This window comes from Lathyrus oleraceus, chromosome 4, assembly GCF_024323335.1.
Source record: "Lathyrus oleraceus cultivar Zhongwan6 chromosome 4, CAAS_Psat_ZW6_1.0, whole genome shotgun sequence".
Classification (NCBI taxonomy): domain Eukaryota; kingdom Viridiplantae; phylum Streptophyta; class Magnoliopsida; order Fabales; family Fabaceae; genus Lathyrus; species Lathyrus oleraceus.
The window spans coordinates 286,603,254-286,622,901 of NC_066582.1; the positions used below are offsets into that span (position 1 = coordinate 286,603,254).

Below are 19,648 nucleotides of genomic sequence, written 5' to 3' on the forward strand. Positions count from 1 at the left end.
ATTTTTGGTTATTAAATAATTCAAAGGAAATCTTTGCGGGGGTGCGAGGTATAATAGCACGGGGTGCAGTTTAAATTCTCCTCAACTAAACCCCACTCATCGTTCTTCTTCATGTTTCACTCCCAATTCTGCTACTAAACTAGTAACCTCCGCAATTCAAATTCAACATTCGATTCCACAATGCATTTTCCTTCACTTTCTCATCAACAATCAACACGTTTTTGATTCTTCCCTCATTCAATCTGGATAACTCTTCTGTCATGAACGGTTTGTTATCACACCTTTCATCGTTTACCGCCACCATAGTCGGAAGAACCACTCGATTCGTCTCAAACAACGGAACTTCTTCCAATTTCTCGTTCCCGATAAAATCACTCCATTCTTGTGTTAGGTCTGAATTCGCGTTGACAGGGTTTCGCTGCTATTCCACTAAAAAATCACGCAAAAGTGGTTCTTCTCAGTTGCAGAAAGTAGAGGCGGAAACGACTATGGATCAGGAAAAAGATGCTTTTTATGTTGTCCGGAAAGGGGATGTTGTTGGAATTTATAATAGTCTCAGTGATTCTCAAGCTCAAGTTGGATCTTCGGTAATTTTGTTACGAATTTCGTTTTTGTTGTTTAAATGTTGGTGCTTTTTAGTTTTCACTGTTTTAAAGTGTTTATTTTTATGGGTAACTAAGTTGAAAGTGAGCAGAAAATGTAGATAGTGGTATGAGTCACTTGCATTATTCTTAGAGCCTGTGTTCTATTGACACAAAGTGAGACAATAACATGGATGTTTAACCTAGTTCACATACATGGTTAATGGATATAGCAAGGTCTAGCAATTTAATAACCACTCACTAAACACATAAGGGGTTGGTCTGTCGGCAAAGACTTGGGTCTTGAGAGTGAGTGCGCTCCTCTCAAGGCCGGATACCAAACTTTAAAAGAAAATCCCGATTTTCAGTTGTATTTTTGAACACAATTGTGATTATTGATATCATATGTTTGAACATATGAGAATCATGTATACTTGGACACGGGTCAGTGTATATTTGAACACCTATAAATTGTGGTTAATTACATTCGGTGGATGATTGATGAGTTGCAACATCTTGTTATAACTTCTAACTATCTATTGAATATAATTAACCACATATTTCAAGTGCAATAACCATCCAAATTATTGTCTAATATGTGTGTTGAAATTGAAATATCATTTCTTATGCTTATGATCTTTGTAGGCATGACTTTCTGTTTCTACGGCTAGTATTGAAATTGTGTTTTTCTTTATTGCCGAAACTTAGCTGTTTGATTGGATTGGATGTAGTAATTATATGTGTAGTTATTGATTTGAGAGCATTATTATGGTGTTTGTTGTTTCCATTTCTTTATTTCAAAATCAAAATGTAATCTTCAAAGGTTCTTAATGATATTTTGATGTTTCTGTTGTGTTAGGTATGTGATCCTCCTGTTAGTGTATTTAAGGGATATTCATTGTCGAATGAAACAGAGGAATATCTTCTCTCGCATGGACTAAAGAATGCTTTATATACAATTAGAGCCTCTGATTTGAAAGAGGATTTGTTTGGATCACTTGTTCCATGTCCTTTCCAGGTAAATAGCAGTTTCAACGTGTTTGCTGTGCCTTAATAATCTTTTCTAGAAAAATAGGAATGGAAAAGGTTATATATGAGTTGAAGAGTGGTGATGTTCAATTTGATATTCTTGCAAAACAAAATGTATAGAATCCTTTACAATGTTCAATACGTTTTCAATTACCAATCGCCAAGCACTAGGTTCAATTCCATAATTACAAATTTTTAAAACCTATTTTGTCATTACATCATAAAAAAACAAGTTAGTAGATAATGGTTTTTTTGTTAATTTTTTTTTAAAGATAGTATTCTTATAGCTGACACATTTCTGTCCCTTGACATATGCTTTCTCCCTAGACACCTTTAGTGTGGTTTTAGGTTTGTTTATGAAGAAAATCAGAAGATTTACTACTTGTTTCAGGATCCTTCTTCTACCAAAGGGACCACATCAAATGCAGATACATCTAAAAAGAGACCTATAGGAGTGCTCGGACAAGATAATTTGGTAAGTTTAGCACCATTTTCAATTTATAACATGTTTGTTTAGACACCTTTAATGTGGTTTTAGGTTTGTTCATGAAGAATATCAGAAGATTTACTATGTGTTTCAGGATCCTTCTTCTACCAAAGGGACCACATCAAATGGGGATACATCTAAAAAGAGAGCTATAGAAGTGCTCGGACAAGATAATGTGGTAAGTTTAGCACCATTTTGAATTTATAACATGCTTATCAGGAAGGCAAAGATTCAGCATTCTGTTTTTGTGTGCTAAGATTTTATATTCAATAGTTGTGTTATAAATCATCAATTTGTCATCATTTTCATATCGAAAAAGTATACTCGCATTTTCGGCTATAAACCTCCATTGAGTTTAATATTAGCCAAGATATGAAAAAATGTTGTTGGTGTTAGTTATTAAGGACTTGTTTGGTTTGGAAGAATGTTTCTTGTTTTTACTAATAATTACAAATTACTGCCTAATTATCATTTCACTGTTTCCAGAAACAAGAAAAAAAGGTTTAAATTGTTCCATTTCATATACAAATACCAATATTTGAAAATAGGAAATGAAGTGAAATGAGGTGGTTACTTTTGTAATTATTAGTGAAAACTGGAAATGGAAGCATAACCATTTTCTATAATCAAACATGCTGAAGGTATTGCGGTTTGAAAAGGGTCACGGTAGTTTTGGTATTATCTTTTCTTAATGTGTTGATTCTTCATACCTGGATGCACTATCCAAACTTTTTTTGTGTATAAATGTTTTAACATCTAAGTTTCTTAATTGCATAGCAGAAATCAACTGGTTTGACATCCATCTCTGAAGATCCCTTCAGAAAGCAAGTCAAGTTAGATCGTGCTGCTGCGAGCGAAGCATCTTCACTTGCAACTGTAAGCAGAAATCATATTAATGCTCATGTTCATGTATGCAAAAATATGTTTGCGCAGGGTTCCCCTATTTCTACAACAATCGCCGGTGCTATATAACAATGGATAGTTTAATTTGTAAACTAACGTGATGGGCCAATTGCATTATGTGGTTTTCCTTTTTGACTGAAAAGTCATGTTTTATTAGATCTTCCAGTATAGGATGCAATCAGAGTTGGGGCTCCCTGTATTTTACCGTAATATGTTGGATGCAATCAGAGCTAGTTACATTATTTCCTACTCGTTAATTTAATTGCAGACTCAAGAATTATAGGGTGGTCACTGGAGGATCTCTAGTTGCTATTGTTGATTTGTATCCTTACAGAGTTTGAATGAAATCTTTATGATTTTATATACGTATTCATAGTCATCTATACTTGTGCAGAAGACTTGTATTGTTGAGTTCGATGGTGCGTCAAAAGGAAATCCTGGAAGAGCTGGTGCTGGTGCTATTCTGCGATCCAAAGATGGGAATGTGGTATGCATTTGATGTTTCTATGAATATACATAATTTCCATACAATTATTGATCTCTTTAACTATTATTACTTTAAAGATTCATAGGGTTCGTGAAGGCGTGGGTATAGCAACAAACAATTTTGCTGAATATCGTGCAGCGATATTGGGAATGAAATATGCTCTTAAAAAAGGATTCACTAATATCTGTATACAAGGGGACTCTAAACTTGTGTGCTCGCAGGTTGGCCATTTTTATTCTTTTTATGTTCAGCTTATTCTAACATAACTAAATGTTTATGACTAAATGTTTATTATCATGGTATGTTTTCATTGTTTCTTTAGTTTTTGCATCTTATAGATCTTTTCCTTATTTTGGATTTTTGAGAATTTGAGTTGAACCTAACTCAACCTTACAAAACCGGCTTATAAGGTGAGAGTTGTCAAAGCTTTATACACATGTCATATCTCTAAGCAATGTGAGATTAAATCCACCCCTTCACACCCAACACAATGTTTGTTGACGTTGCCTCTTTTCCAATGGCCTTATGGGACCTAGCATCCTTTGGAAGCACTTGATGCCAGGTTTCATTTCCATTGGTAGCATTTGGTAGATAGTTAGGTCGGACAAAATGTGTTATTAGTACAATTTAAAAAAAAACAGAACTAGATATGCCGTTGAAAAAGTAGTACACATTGGTTTTATTAAGAGTGGAAATGAGGAAAACATAATAGAAGAATATTAAATTCAGTGAGGAAACTTGCATCAAGTCCTCATACTCACTTTGTTGAGGCACGGGCCAGTCTTTCTTCATCCCCTCACCTAGTTTAACCACTTTCTTTGCAACCAAAATGTGGAAAATTTTGCTCCTTAAAGCAATTAACTGCCTAGCCTTTACCGTTAACCCATCGCTGTATTTCACCCTTGTAAACATGGTATACTCACTCATTGGTTTTGATAACCCCGAGTTTAACATCTTAAGTATATTAAGAAAAACAGTAGGCTAGTTGTGACACTTTTTATGTTAACGAAGGACTTATCTTGTGGGATCAACTTGACAAAGATGGTTTAAATTATCAAATGTGTCTTCTGTTGTATTAAGTTATCAGAAAAACATAAACTAATACATCTCTGTATTGTGTTATCATCTTTGAATAGAATAAATTACAGCTTTCTAATGTGATTTACCTGAAATTACTTGTGTTCTAGTAGTGTATAGATTGACACTACCTCCTGTTCATGATACCATCATTACCTCTAGCACCGACACCTTTGAAAAAAGGAATTCGTGTCTGTGTCGGACACCGATACCAACACTTGTGATTACGTTTAATTTATTCATTTTTTCAAATTATTGCCGGTGTCGTTGTGTCAGTGTCGGTGACAGACTTACATGAAGTTTTCTTTGTCCATCCATTTGTACCACATGGAACACAAATTACACAATAGGGGAACAAACCATAGTCAGATATTCAGTTTTCTTTGTCCATCCATTTGTACCACATGGAACACAAATTACACAATAGGGGAACAAACCATAGTCAGATATTCCCTCCGCCCAAATTTATAAGACATTTTGGGCATTTCACACAAATTAATGACCATAATTAATTTTGTATGGAAAAGAGAAAGTATGTATGATTCTACAATATTGCCCTTGATTAATTATATAGGAAAGAGAAATTAAAAGAATTGGAAGAAGGAAGAAAAATAAATAGTAGATGGTATAGTTGGAAAAAAAAACATCAATGTTGCATTGAAATTTATTGTAATTGTAGATTGACTTATAATTTCGGACAATTTTTCTTTCCAAATTAACTTATAATTTGGGACGGAGATAGTATTTTATATCATTGGAGGCTTATATACAGATCTAATAAACTCAAACACCCTAATAAGCTGTTCCTGTAATAATGATAGAATGAAGTTAAAATATTCCAATCCACTTCATTTTCATTTCTAGCATACTGTCACTATTATTTTCTGTTTGTTCTCTTCAATTTTCAAATGCTACTGCATGAAACAGATTGATGGCTCATGGAAGGTCAAGAATGAGAGTTTGTCTACATTGTATAAGGTGGCCAAAGAACTCAAGGATAAATTTGCGTCATTTCAAATTAGTCATGTTTTAAGGGTAAGTACAGTTTACTGCTTTTGGTGTATATGGAATTTTATTTGGCTTTATTAAGCTATTTTTGGGTACCATAATCTTGCAAATTATCTAAAGTTTGAGAAATGTGTTTTCTTTGTCAAGGAATTCAACTCCGAGGCGGATGCTCAAGCAAATTTGGCCGTCCATCTTGCTGGTGAGGATTTTGAAATCTTCAATATTTGTGCGATGTACCTTTTCATTTGTATGCACCTGTGTCTAACCTTTCTCCACTTTTACAGATGGCCAAGTTCAGGAAGAGTAGTAGGTTAATTCATTCATGGCAGTTAATGATTATGAATCAGGTTTGTGGCAGAACACCTTCAATTTACGGTTCCCTGTCACTGTTCTTTCATTTATTGGTGTCACAAATTATATAGCAATCAAAACCTCAAGGACGAACTATTTTGAACTAGTCCTCTATCACTGCTCATGAATTGGCTAATGTTTTCTAGTTCAATGTTTCGAGCCAGCAGTCTTCCCGTGGTCTTGAGATGGCAAACAAAGCTCATTTCAATTTTGTTCTAAGTTTTTTGAAAATTCTTCCCAAAATTACTAACAGAAGATCCATATGGATGATGATGGAATTGGGAATTCCATGAAGCCTCATAATTTCTTTATTCGACATTTGAGTCACTAATCATGTTGTGTAAGGATTAAGATGTTTCACAAATATGAAATGATTCGTATAAACCACATGAGTTTCCTAGTAAATAATGTCTCCAATTTTGTATGGCACTGACTAATTAAGAATTAAGCAAAATCAATTAAAGAGTTAAGATCTCTGATATGATTTGAATCAAACATGTATGCCCTAATGTTTTGTAAAAACAATTTGTGTGATTGAAATTAACTTTTAAAAGCATTTGAATCACATTTTAAAAAAGATCAAGTATTTGAATTATTTGAAAGATACAATGTGATTTGAATAAACTAAAAGAGACTTGAAATCAAAAATATAAAGACTGATATGATTCTAATCACATTACTACTTGATTCGGATCATACCGATTAGATTCGACAAAGTTCAAAAGATGCAGCGATTTTCATTTTTCCATGCATAAATTGATTTTCAAAAGATGCAGTGATATGAGAAATTTAATATGAGAGATACTTACAACAAAACTAACTAGCAACCTATTGGTTTCACTAAAAAATCGAAGTAACTCCTAAAACTAGGAGATTGTCATGCACTCGTACTTCTCCCCATTCAAAAGTTTCTTTCTTCGCCAATTCATTTAATGGTTTAACAATTTTGTTGTACAGTAGGAGTAATATTTTATTAACTTGCATTGATACCCAATTAATTCTAGAAACCCGTTCACTCCTTTAACAGTAAGAAGTGGATTTTTTATCCCATCTTATGGCATGGACAACATCCTATGAAAAATTTAAAATGTCCCTCAAATTCTGAAGATGCATCTCCGATGCATTTTGTCTTAAGTCAAAACGTTAATTGATCCAGATATGTATCTCCGTAATATTTCAAGACACACCTCATATATCCCCTCTAAAATATTCATTTTACACGTTTATTGTTTCGGAGATGCATCTTCGTTTAGGATTTACGGAGATGCATCTTCGTAACATATTAGAACATGGTAAGTTAAGTTAGTTTTATGATGAAAATGACGATTTATAAATGTTAAGGACCCTTCTAAGTGATGAGCATTAAACCATATAATTGATATGCAAAAAATGAAATATATAATCCAAATGGTCAAAAAAAGTCATCAGCCGATACACAATGAAGTCGAAATAAGTCAAAACAAAATACAATCGATAATAAATCCAAAGAACAAATACTATATACTACCGCGTATGCTAGACTACAACTCCTCAAGCTCCTCTACCCCCCGTCCTCCGACGCTGTCTCTGATACACCAGTGTCTCTCGTGCCTCCGTCATAATGACATCTAGGATCTACTTCATCACAGACCCATCAAGAAAGAATACCTTTGTCAATGTCTGGCTGTAATCTCCACAATATGACGACATCTAGGAAAGACATCATGAGCATGATCGAACTGTGCATACTCTTTCTCTAGTATCTCCTGATGAGCAGGCCTACGTAGATCTCTTGGAGCAGCCTGCACCATATACATATGTGAGACCCTAAAGAATCACCTTATGTACTTGTCGACATAGCTCCAATCACTATTAGCTATGGTACTTTGTACCTTCTTCAATACTAGATGACTAATATAATCATCAGATATGGCGCCCATATCTCTACGTGTCATAGAAGGAGGAGCAGAGACAATGGAATTTTTGGGAATAGTCTGAGTGTAGCCAAACTGCCGCATGACACGCTCAGGTAGATGAGAAAATGTGAGATGTGAACCGCAAGCCAACCATCCCAAGTATAATACTATGTCATCAAATGGTCGCGTCCCACGGTAATCGACATAGTTGTTAAAGTAAATATCCTTGACAACCAAGTAGTCAAGATACACTATAAATGGATACGTCTCTTGGTTCCCTCTGAGCAGGGAAAACGCAGAAGCTAGCGACATATCATTAGTATAAGTCGATATACACGATCAATCGAAGATGCGCGGGAAATGTTGGAGGATCCAAGCCTGAAAAGTGTTGGAACACACAAATCATCAGTAAGGGCGTTGCAAAAATATAATGAAAATGACACACAAACACTAAAAGACCAATAAATATTATCGTCAGTAGTTTGATGTTGCATGTCACCTGCTTCGTCTTCCACCTGCAACCCTCTGATAACTTAGAGTACAAGAAGACCAAACAAGTGGTCCCTCAATTGTACTCATGGATCCGCTCGAAGTCCTCAAAGTACCATAAGTAGACGAAATCAATATAAGTAGCACTCTTGCCCACAAAATGAAAGTGCCAACCAAATATAACAAGTATGCTCGCATAACATACGCTTTATGCAACCTCACCTGCTCGTCATCACCTTTAGCATGTTATGCTCTAATGAGCTCATCCGTATATACCTTTTTCAGAAATTCAAACCTAGCATGAGCCCCTTTTATTTTTTCATCTCCCTCATGGTAGCTTTTGGGTCAACTTCCTGATAGTCTACCATCAACTTGAGTGTCTCATCTTTGCTAATCCTCTCATGATCTAGAAGTTTCTCTAAACGAAAGATGTAGAAAACAAGACACATTGTCGAGTGTGATAAACATCTCACCAAGTGGTAGATGAAATGATGATGTCTCAGTGTGTCATCTCTCCACGAATGCATTAAGCATCCCGTGGTTGAACGTAACATAATCGGTCTTGCACAAGTCCTTCATCCCAGATAGGGACAAAGCAACCTGAAACCACTCATCAGTAGGTTAAGGCAAACCAGTAATCTTCTACCCATGATTAATGATTTCAGTGGACCACGGTCCCGCAGAAAATGTAATTTAAAAATAAAGAATCCAACTAATTTTACTTCTCCGTCCCAGATATGTATGGCAATATAGTCTGGGTAAAGAGGCATCAATGACAATTCTACAAGGCCTCCTCCAAATGCGTAAGGTGGCACTAGCTCATCAGCCTCAACAACTTGAGATGACCCTGGCTCAGCAGCCTCATCAGTCTGAGGTGGCATTTGCTCATCAGCATGAGGTCCCTCTGGTGTCTGGGGTGGCACTGGTGCCTCAGGCATCTCTAGTGAGTCGGGTACCTATGGCGCATGAATAAGTTAAACATGTCGCCTATGGAATATGGAGGTAGTGGTACGTCAATAGGTGACACCTGTCTCCTATGGGAAGAAGAAGGTGAAAGAGATATATGAGCCCTAAAAGTCGTTGCTTCTACATGAACCAGACTAGAGGGAACACGAGCCTTCGAAACCTGACTCTTTTCCCTTTGGATATATGCATGTTGTGCAATCCTCATGTGCCTCAGTTTGTCGTCTATATCATCCATAATGCATGCAAGTAAATCAGAAAAGTGTCACACACTTACTACAAACAACCATACAAGAAAGAAAAGCGGAAAAAAAAAACAGACAGAAAAATTACGGAGATGCACCTCCGGTTCCTGGGAATTCAAACATTGAAAAATTCTGGAGATGCATCTCCAGAATTTCCTACAACTTTCAGCTTCGTCAATGGCAGTAATGCAGACCACCAAACCTAAAAAATAATGCATTTATCGTTATTTTTAACCATCAAACACGTTTTTCAGTATGTCTAAACTATCAATCATGCAAAAACTATCCATTTCTTAATCTAATCATCAATTTTTACTCATTTACACAAAAACTAAAAAAAAAATTACAAAAATAAAAAACTTACAAATTGAGAGCTTACTTCAGTGTTGAATTATCTCTTTGATGTATTTGATATTGATGGAAGAAGCTTTGAACTTAGTTGATTGATTTTGAGAGAATGTGAGTTGAGAGAGTTTGAAAAAATATTTATAGTGTTTTTTTAGAAGTGAGGAAGGGGAAGAGTTCTTGTGCGTTTTAGAACCAATATCTTCCATAGATGCATCTCCGTACTATTTATGAAGATGCATTTCTATTTTTTTAACGTTAATTCAGAATTCTATTAACGCATGGTGTGTCCGAAGATACATCTCTGAAAATGGGGAAACTTTTGTATTTTCATGTGATGCCATAGTAATACATAGGGTGCATTAAGAAATCTCCTTTAAGAATATGTAAGTCAACCATACATTGTGTTTTTTATTTAGATCCACAACCACGAGAATATAACTTACCACCCAAAGATCAACTATCTATCCATTAAAATAAACTACTACCAAACTTTATAATATATCTTTTTCTTTTTAAAAAATTATACTAGCAAAAAGGCATATTTGTAATTAAACAATGCTAAAAAAAAAATGAAACAATTTTCTTTTGTCACCTCATTCATTTTCCACTTTTTACATTTAACTTTCTCACTCTTCATTTTCTTCTCTTAATTCAAATTTTAAATTTCTCCCACATTTCTTTTTCTCACTCATTTTAATTTTTTCTCTCTCTATTTTATTTTTTTAAGTCTAGATAACAAAATTTGAACCTCTTTTAAATTTAATGAAGAAGAACACCGAAAAATATTAAATTTTAAAACACAAATTTTATCTAAAATAAAAACATAATTATTTTATATATATATAATATATATATATATATATATATATATATATATATAATATATATATATATATATATATATATAAAGTATTCATAATTTATATGACTATTGTTCATTTTATAATTAAGTAACTCATTTAAAATTGACATGTGTATCTAAATACATTTTATACTATATCAAATTGGATAACACTCAATAATATTGCACACAACTAACTTTTCATTTTACGGGTCACTATCAAAACAATATCTATTTTATTTTAATCAACAATTGACTTTATTTGAGATACAATTTTTTTTATTTTCAAATGTGATTTTTTTTTCTTTCTCCATTTCACGAATCTTTTTTTTATATGATTATTTAATACAATTGAGTTCATATTATCATTGTTTATTTTACAATTAAGTAACACATTATAAATTGACATATGTATGTAAAAACATTTTATATTGTATCAAATTGAATATCACTCAATAATGGTGCACACCACTAACTTTCCATTTCACGGTCATTATGAGGACAATATCTACTTTATTTTAACTAACAATTGTCTTTAATTGAGAGAAAAAATCTTTATTTTCAAATGTGAAAAAAAAATTCTCCAATTTTTTTTTTCATTTTAAATTTACACGTTTATATAAAAATGTTTTATACCGTATTTCAAATGCCCCTCATCTCGCCTGCTTTCAAATTTTTCTCCATAAAAAAACAATATTTTCCTACTCGGATGAGCCTTGACAAGGAACGAACACTACGGGGATTCCCCAACACCATACAGTTCGAACTTATAGTTTTCATTGGTTTAAGAAATGGTGGTCATCCAATACTCTCTCTATGGTTTCTTTTGGAGCTCAATATCTACCATCGAAACATCTTGTCTCCTCTTTTTTTCACCACCTAGAAAATCCACCAATTCCCTCTTGTCCTACCCCATCCCTACCTTTGGACATGATTTCTTCCTTTCTTTTGCCTCTTCCACTTTAGTGATTCCTTCTTCTTTCTTTTTCTCTAATCTTGTTGGCGTATTTGTTAATAGATTTTATGATCACAACTATCTATAAGGATCCAACAACTTTCTCAATTTTTTCGTTATTACCACCTAAATTTGTATCATATATTCCTTCATTCTTCCTTCCATCACCAATAAATTCATTTTTTTAGACCACCTATTTATCAACCTCCATCTCTTTAGAACACTGCATTTATTCAGACTATTGGAATAAAAAAAGGTTCCTACAGTAACATCCCACACTTGGTTCTTTCTTGGTTTATTCATAACTATTAGGTAAGGGAAAAACCCTTAACCATGGCCCAAAATACATATCTAGCTCTTCAATCTCTTTCAAAGATCTACCTTCACTCTGTTTCTTAGGAATCCCCCCATTCTTCCTATCTCATATGGATCAATTTCAAAGATCTACCTTCACCCTATTTCTTATGAATTCACCGATTCTACTTGTCTCTTATGGATCAATTTCATCATAGACTCCAATAGTACTACCGAGTTGTTTAACCATAGATTCAAATCTTAATTTTAGTTTTAAGTCGTACACCATAAACCCAAAAAACTCCAAACTACATTTCTAGCACAATATATTTTTCCTCTCCTGATACCATCTCAAGAACAAGAATAATAAGATTCATGTCAAAACTTCAAGACCCATATTTTAAGCATGTATTTACATCCCTTTTTGTAGAAAAGCAAAAGAGAAACAAATTATTTCCTAGGTTTTTAGCATTTATTGGGTGATTGAGTCGTCATGCTCGAATCGTAGTGCTCTTGAAGGCTCGAGCATTAAAGGGGTTATCTGCCTAGAGTTTTCCAATCAACATTCTCTTGAAGGCCTTATCAACGGTCTCAACTTAACCATCCATTGTTACCTACTTCTTCTTCCTTTGGGAGAGATTTTTTTTTTCAATTTTACATCCCTTGTTATCCCACGAATGACTTAAAAATAGAGAAAAACTCTCATAACTTAATAATTTAATTTAAACTAAAAAAACGCTAGAAGAGGGGTTGAACCTCCGACCTTGTGGTTAACAGCCACACGCTCTAACCAACTAAGCTATTCCAGCTTGTTGGTGTATTATATGATTATCCCATTTTATTTTTATTCTTTAGTAAAAACAAAATCCACTTTAATTATATTAATATGTACTTTTGGATTGTTTGGCATTTTCTTTAGACATATTTTTTTTCTAATTTTTTTTTATATATAATGTAATCCTCTTCAAAATATATTGGACACAATTCTCACAGTATTTTAACTATGTTCAATTCAGCCACACACAAAACAAAATTTTGGTACTCTTTTGCACTTGAAGAAAACCCTTGACCTTTTTTCTTGATATCAAACTATAGTGATACGCTTTAGGGGCTTTCGAAGATCTACCTTCACCCTATTTCTTAGGAATTCCCCACTTTACTTGTCTCTTATGATCAATTTTGAAGTTCTAAATTCACCTCATTTCTTAGGAATTTCCCATTCTACTTGTCTCTTATGGATCAATTTCATCATAGACTCCAAAAGTACTACCTGGTTTTTTTTTTACCATAATTTCAGTGGCAAAATATACACCATAATTCAAAAAACTCCAAAGTCCATTTCTATCCTGAGATGTTGTTCGTCTCCTGGCACCTTCCCAAGAACAAGAGAATTTAACTTGTCACCCCCCATCCTAAGATGTTGTTCGTCTCCTGACATCACATGCTAGGGTTGTTCAGTCTTCCCAGCTATGGGTTGGACGAGTAATTCCAACCGGTTTACATTGGAAACGGTTGGTTGAGCAGGGGCAGTTTTGCGTACCCCGTAGCACCCGACGCCAAGCAATGAGATCAAAGGAGAAGCCCATAGATGGTGTTGAGGTTGTTCATGCTCAAGATGTGCATGGTCAATTTATTTGTCATACAACGGTCGATACAAATGCACTACCTAGTGTTGATGAGGTGGCTGATGAGGTTGCAGCTGAGGTGGCCGAGACAGATGCCCCTGTTGCTGATGAGGTGTTCGAGCTAGATGCCCCTGTTACTGTTGATGTGGCTGCCACAGATTTGGTTCCTTTTTCTACTGATGATACAGAGGTTACAACTCTTCTTTTGACGGAGCCGTCTGTGCACGGATGAAGAGTTCCCGGGAGGACCCATTGACCGATTGATGCTTATCAAGTATGCTGATCATGTGGCATATTGTTTATGGCATGGAGAGGTATATATATTTTATGTTTAACTTTAATTAATTTATTATTTTTCCATGATGTGTTGAAATCTAACTTATAATTTTTTTAACTTTGTCTGTTATATGACCGTCCCACGCTAAAGGTGACATCACACGGTTCGAAGACGAAGAACTTCCTAAAGACTCTTATGCTTGAGCAAGTTAGGAGAATTATTCATGATTTTGGTCTCTTCTCATTTTCCTACTGCTCACTCACCATGCTCGACGCTTCACTTCTTACGTCTTTTGTCGAGCAATGACACAAGGAGACATTTTTCTTTCATCTTCCATTTGGGAAGATGACCATCACTCTGGATGATATCTCGTCCTTGTTCCATTTCCCCATCACTGGTAGATTATTCATCGCTCATGTTATTATCCATTCACTTGCATGTATGTTGGTTGTACGGGATTTGGGAGTTACTGAAGAGGTCATGCTAGAGGAGTTTGATGTTAACAGGGAGCTCACCTTCAGATGTCTTGGTTAAGGATAGGTACGAGGAGCTTGTTGAGGCACATATGTATAAGGCTTCTGCTAGGGTGTACATGCTACATCTAGTAGCATGTACTCTGTTTGCGAATAAGTCTCATGTTTATATTGACGCTCGGTACATGTGGTTGTTCAGTAGCCTTGACGATATCAGTTAGGTTTGGAGGTGCGCTATGTTGACCATCCTTTATACAACACTTGGAGTTGCGACTGCCTTTGAGACCAGACAACTTGCTGGTTATTTGAGTTTATTTCAAGTATACTTGAAATTTATTATTTGTATTTTAGTTCTTATTTAATTGTTACGAATAACATTTGTTAATTTTTATTTGTTGTGTATGTGTTCTTTTATCAGTATTGGATATACGAGCATTTCCCCACCATCTGTGACAAGAGGGTGAAGCATTCCCCCGTGGGCACCTCACGAGCGAGGAGATGGAAGGCCAGTCAGACACGTCTAGGTGGTGTTGCAGAGTACATGAGGAGGTTTGATGCGTTGACTGTAGATGATGTCATATGGACACGATACACATGTCATAGAGTCCACTGTGAGTTTGTCGTATCTTCTTTATATTCTAATTATACGCGGTTGGAGACCTTAGTCGCTAGACACTTGCCTGAAAGGTGTCTACGACAATATGGTTATGTCCATGGCATCCCATGACCAGTTCCAGATGTTCCAGCTGCGGGCATTGACAAGTGGTTTTAGAGTAACATCATCAGCTCTGCTCGTGTCATTAGAGATAACGCAATAAGGGTTCATCACGACTAGCAGTGTGAGGATGGTTACCTGGAGTGGTACCTCACCGTATCACACCATTGCATCATCCCACATGTTGAGCATACAGATGGTGTTGGCCTTCCGATGTTGGTGTACATGTCGATGATGTGTCGCCGCTGCCACCTCCAACTGATGCCGATGACCAACAGCACTTGCATATAATTGCAGTTATTATGGATAACCTCATGGATTTGATAAATCCAGATGGTGAGGTTTTTACTGGATTATCTCGGACATCACACATAGCTCTTGGGGAACCTATTTAGACATTATTTTTTTATGTATTATTTGTATATTATGTGTAACATTACTTACACATATGCCCAACATTTTTTATTAGATAACGTTTTGGATCTTCCATTGATGCATGATGAACATAATATAACATTTGACAAAGGGTTACATAAATTAGATAGACTATTACATAACTTAAGAAAACAATAATAAATAAGAAAACCTAAACACTACCAGATGATTTTGAACGTTTCAGCATCTTAATTATGTCGTTGACATATCTTGAAATCTTTGCATCTAACTCGATCGACCCCTTAGTTAGCATACAGTGAAATGGTCTCCACATAACTGTCAAATATTCATAAATCTTCAACTCAATAAGGTTGTATTTCACTCTTCCATTATTATCAATCCAATCTTCATGAAAATCGATCTTTCTCACCTTTTTGTTGTCGGTATCAGACAACAATTCATTCAATTTGGATGTCAAGGCGACGAGAGATGTGGTACCATATGATATTTGGAACTCTACAGGAGGTGCAACTCTGTTGAAATACACTTCTACCTTAATCAAAAATTGAGGAAGAGGCATTTTGAGATGTTTTTCTCAACAACAGACGACCCCTATTTATACAACTTTGAATTCATTATGGACCATTCAAAACGGTCGGTGCAATCACAACCGTCCAAAATTGTCGGTAAAATCCTAACTGTTTAAAATCTTATAAAATTGAACTACTGGAAATTTTACTTTGATTGAAATTTTCGGTATAACATATTAATTTTCAAAAATATTGCTAAAATTTCAAACGTTTGAAATTTTTAAAATTTTCGGTATACCAAATTTTTTGAATACATTACCGAAAATTTTGGTTGTATCGAAAATTTTGTATGCAAGTTTGATTAGATTTTGAGCCAGAATACTTTTAAAATTATGTAGGGGTACCAAATCCAAAAGAGGGGGTGCGAAATTACATGCTATGATAACAAGAAGAATCATGTCAAAAATCCAAGGCCCCATTTTAAGCTTGTATTTACCTCCCTTTTTGTGGAAAAGAAAAAGAGAAACAAATTATTTCCAAGGTGTTGAGCGTTTCCGGAGTGTTTGAGTCACCATGCTTAAATCATGATGCTCTTGAAGGCTCGAGCATTAAAAGAGTTATCCGTCCATAATTCTCCAATCAACGTTTTCTTGAAACCTTGTCACCAGTTTCAACTTCACCATCCATTGTTACACCTACTTCTTCTTTCTCTATGAGAGGAACATTTTTCCATTTTTCATCCTTTATTATCCCATTGACGACTTAAATATAGAGACTAAAAGCATCAAATCAACGAGATTAAAAAATCTAGAGGGAGTCCATACAAGTTGATAGAACAATCATATAAAACTGGGGTCAGAAAGTCAGTAAGAATTTTGTGTCCAATACATAGAAATTCAGAGCAAAAATCTTGCCATTCATAGATCACCAAGTAGATATACATCTAACAAAATTAATTAGATTCATAACTTAATAAATTAAAAAATAAATTTTGCGTCCAATATATTTTAAAAATCTATAGAAAACAAATATGTCTAAAGAAAACAACAAATAATCCACTAGTACATATTAATATAATTGAGGTGAGAATTAATGTCAATTTAATTTTTCCAAACAAATTAAAATAAATTTTAATATTTATATACTCTACCAACAAGCTGGAATAGCTCAGTTGGTTAGAGCGTGTGGCTGTTAACCACAAGGTCGGAGGTTCAACCCCTCCTTCTAGCGTTTTTATTTTTTTATTTTTATCTTATTTTCTTATTTTCTTATCTCAAGTGTGTCAAATGTCCTAAAAAGTATGCATAAATGTGTTTATAAAAGCTTGAAACATCACATCCTTGGTTTGAAAATAGATTTTGAATGTAAAACACAGATAAAAATAAATGGCAAAACCTTCAAGCTCTATGTTCTCAGAATAAGCAAATAATTAACTCTTCTACAACTACTTTCACCCTACAATAATTCTAAACTTAGCACCAACATAAGCACCAGTGCACCACAACTGCTAGAGAACTAACTAAGTGCTCTACGACATATTACCACCTGTCCATTCATTCCAGTCTTTGTCGACATTAGCATGGGCCCAGTTGAGAGCACTACGCGCTGCTTGCGGTCCTCCAGGCAATCCCCGTTCGGTTACCATATCAGCCATGTCAATGAAAGGATCAACCAAGAGTGTACCTGGACCTCCATACTCGGAATGCAAGAAGGTTCTGAAAATCTGTTCAATTCAAAGGCAACAAACAAGGTAAGTATGAGTTTCAACTCACAAGTCAATGGAAGCTCGAAAATAGTATTCGTGAACAAACAAAATCCAAATCCACACAGAAGAAACTACTGCTCTAGTGAATCAATCATAAACGGTTGTTTTATGCCAAACAAAGGTAGTGAAGAAAGGCTGTATCTAGATTGCATTTGATATGTTAATCAACACAATCATACTTGAAAGCAGTGTTGTCAATCACAGAACGCACAAGACATGGTTTCTTCAAATTCATATACGCTGCAGTGCTATAGCGCCATTATAACTGTTATATTATAACACTTTGTACTAAATAATGAATCACGAAACAAAGTCGATTAGTTCAAATTATGCTTCGTAGCGCAATATTGCCACCATAGAAGCTATTTGACAACCTTGGTTGAAAGAAAGACATTCAAACAGTGCAAAAGATATACTCTAAATTTACCTTTCAAATTGCTAAAACATGAAAATATTGATATCATAGAAAAAAACCATATCTTCTTCTTCATCCCTTTATTTTCTTTTTCTTGGTTATGGGAAAATCCTCTTATTGTTAACTCCTAGTTACATAACTTCAATTTAGATTTCAAAGAATTTTACAATCACATAAATGTTTATGTATGAACTAAGAGCATGTTATAACTCTATGAACCACGGAGACCAAAAACACGACACCGACACTAACAACTCGATACGGGTGATAATTTGAAAATAAATAACCACAATTGTTGATGTCAGTTTCAGACACCGACACTGACACACATACACCTTTTTTTTTTCCAGAGATGTCGGTGCTACAGAGATATAGTTTTGTGCATAACCAACCCTATTTTGTGGTCTAAAAATCAATTATATATTTCTCTAACACAAACATAAAAATCACAAGCAAATTCAACCAGAAGGTAACAACAATTGTCATCACTCATGAGTGACAAAGAACAGAAAATCCAAAAAAACACAAATTCATATACATAAATGCAGGATCATTCATCGTTCATTCATGATAAGCATCAACAGTCAAAAAGTCATTACTCAACTCAAGAAAGAGAAAGAAAAAAAAAACACAAATCTTGTAATCACAAAGAGATTCTTCAACAAAAAAAAAACCCACCTCTGTGCAAACTCCAACAACTTGTTCAACTGATTCTTCAAAGATATCTTTCTCCGAAAGCTTATTAAGAAGGTGGCTTTGGAATTTTTCCGTCTCCTGAAACCCAGAAAAAGATTATTCATTTAAATGAAATTATTTACGAGCAGATAAAAAAAAATTCAAAATTTGAAGAGGAAACTTACGGAATCTGCGAATTCAGGAATTGGGTCAGGGAATTTGTACTCGGAGTCGGAGGCTCTAGTAATGGAGCGTTTAGTGGACGAAAAGGGTAAAGTTGTGAGCTTTGTATTAAGAGAAGGAAATGCGAAACGTTGTTTGCATTTGGTAGTGGTTAGGGAAAAGCATAGCGGAGGAATGGAAGAAGAAGAAGAAGAAGAAGGAATGAGGAAGAGTGAAAGAGACGAAGTAGAAGCCATACTTCAAAAACAAAAACCAAGGTGAGGCTCCTTTATCCTGCTAGCCGCTATCTAACGTTACTCAATGACTTTATAACAAGGTCTTTAACGAGACAACTTTTTTTTCTTCTCTTTTTGGTTTTAAATTGACACATTGCTCTTAAGTAATTTTTAATACTAAATTATACATTTTTTTCTTTTCAATAAACCATTTCAAGTAGCATTTGAACTTAGTTTATTATATTTTATTTCAATTATACTTTTATTATTTTAACTAAAATAATATTTGTATTCTTTATAATTTTAGCTTAAAAAGATGAGAACTTGAATCATCGATTTCGTAACCGTAGAATATACATTTGAAAATTGACATTTTATATTTGTGCATATAACTTTTCTTGTTTCTATACACTTTATCAAAGATCATTGGATAAATTATTCTTCATG

At 34.6% G+C, this 19,648-nt stretch overlaps 3 protein-coding genes and 2 non-coding genes across 6 annotated transcripts in view; 3 read left to right on the forward strand and 2 right to left on the reverse strand.

Moving 5' to 3' along the window:
• LOC127075143 (uncharacterized) overlaps window positions 1–6,393 on the forward strand; it is a 104,259-nt gene extending 97,866 nt beyond the window's left edge. The window contains exon 10 of the mRNA XM_051016596.1: window positions 5,920–6,393. The gene's annotated coding sequence lies outside the window, so the exon portion shown is untranslated. The remainder of the gene's footprint in view (window positions 1–5,919) is intronic.
• On the forward strand, window positions 43–6,393 carry LOC127075142 (uncharacterized). 2 transcript variants are annotated; one of them, XM_051016592.1, is made up of 10 exons: window positions 43–587; window positions 1,441–1,599; window positions 2,002–2,085; window positions 2,192–2,275; window positions 2,878–2,973; window positions 3,395–3,487; window positions 3,565–3,708; window positions 5,492–5,599; window positions 5,720–5,771; window positions 5,857–6,393. In XM_051016592.1, the coding sequence occupies exons 1-10, from the start codon at window positions 261–263 to the stop codon at window positions 5,877–5,879; spliced, it is 1,170 nt and encodes a 389-aa protein (XP_050872549.1). In that variant the 5' UTR covers window positions 43–260; the 3' UTR covers window positions 5,880–6,393. The 2 variants fall into 2 exon arrangements, with proteins under 2 accessions (XP_050872549.1, XP_050872550.1); XM_051016593.1 differs by lacking the exon at window positions 2,002–2,085.
• Window positions 6,394–12,689: 6,296 nt separating this feature from the next.
• Window positions 12,690–12,762, reverse strand: TRNAN-GUU (transfer RNA asparagine (anticodon GUU)). Its single transcript has one exon. It is a non-coding gene; the product is annotated as a tRNA-Asn (tRNA).
• Window positions 12,763–17,104: 4,342 nt separating this feature from the next.
• Window positions 17,105–17,178, forward strand: TRNAN-GUU (transfer RNA asparagine (anticodon GUU)). Its single transcript has one exon. It is a non-coding gene; the product is annotated as a tRNA-Asn (tRNA).
• A 57-nt stretch (window positions 17,179–17,235) lies between these two features.
• On the reverse strand, window positions 17,236–19,333 carry LOC127075144 (protein PLASTID REDOX INSENSITIVE 2, chloroplastic). The gene is made up of 3 exons (XM_051016597.1): window positions 18,989–19,333; window positions 18,807–18,902; window positions 17,236–17,671 (listed from the first exon to the last, which is right to left on the reverse strand). Exons 1-3 carry the CDS (start codon window positions 19,220–19,222, stop codon window positions 17,477–17,479), a joined length of 525 nt encoding a protein of 174 aa, XP_050872554.1. The 5' UTR covers window positions 19,223–19,333; the 3' UTR covers window positions 17,236–17,476.
• Window positions 19,334–19,648: the final 315 nt, after the last annotated feature.

Coding starts and splice junctions, on each gene's coding strand:
- LOC127075142 (XM_051016592.1), top strand. CDS start 261: ATGAACGGTTTGTTATCACACCTTTCATCGTTTACCGCCACCATAGTC. Junction 3,488..3,564: donor GATCCAAAGATGGGAATGTG/GTATGCATTTGA, acceptor ATTACTTTAAAG/ATTCATAGGGTTCGTGAAGG. Junction 5,772..5,856: donor TTTGGCCGTCCATCTTGCTG/GTGAGGATTTTG, acceptor CCACTTTTACAG/ATGGCCAAGTTCAGGAAGAG.
- LOC127075144 (XM_051016597.1), bottom strand. CDS start 19,222: ATGGCTTCTACTTCGTCTCTTTCACTCTTCCTCATTCCTTCTTCTTCT. Junction 18,903..18,988: donor TTCCTGAATTCGCAGATTCC/GTAAGTTTCCTC, acceptor TCTGGGTTTCAG/GAGACGGAAAAATTCCAAAG. Junction 17,672..18,806: donor TTGTTGGAGTTTGCACAGAG/GTGGGTTTTTTT, acceptor TGAATTGAACAG/ATTTTCAGAACCTTCTTGCA.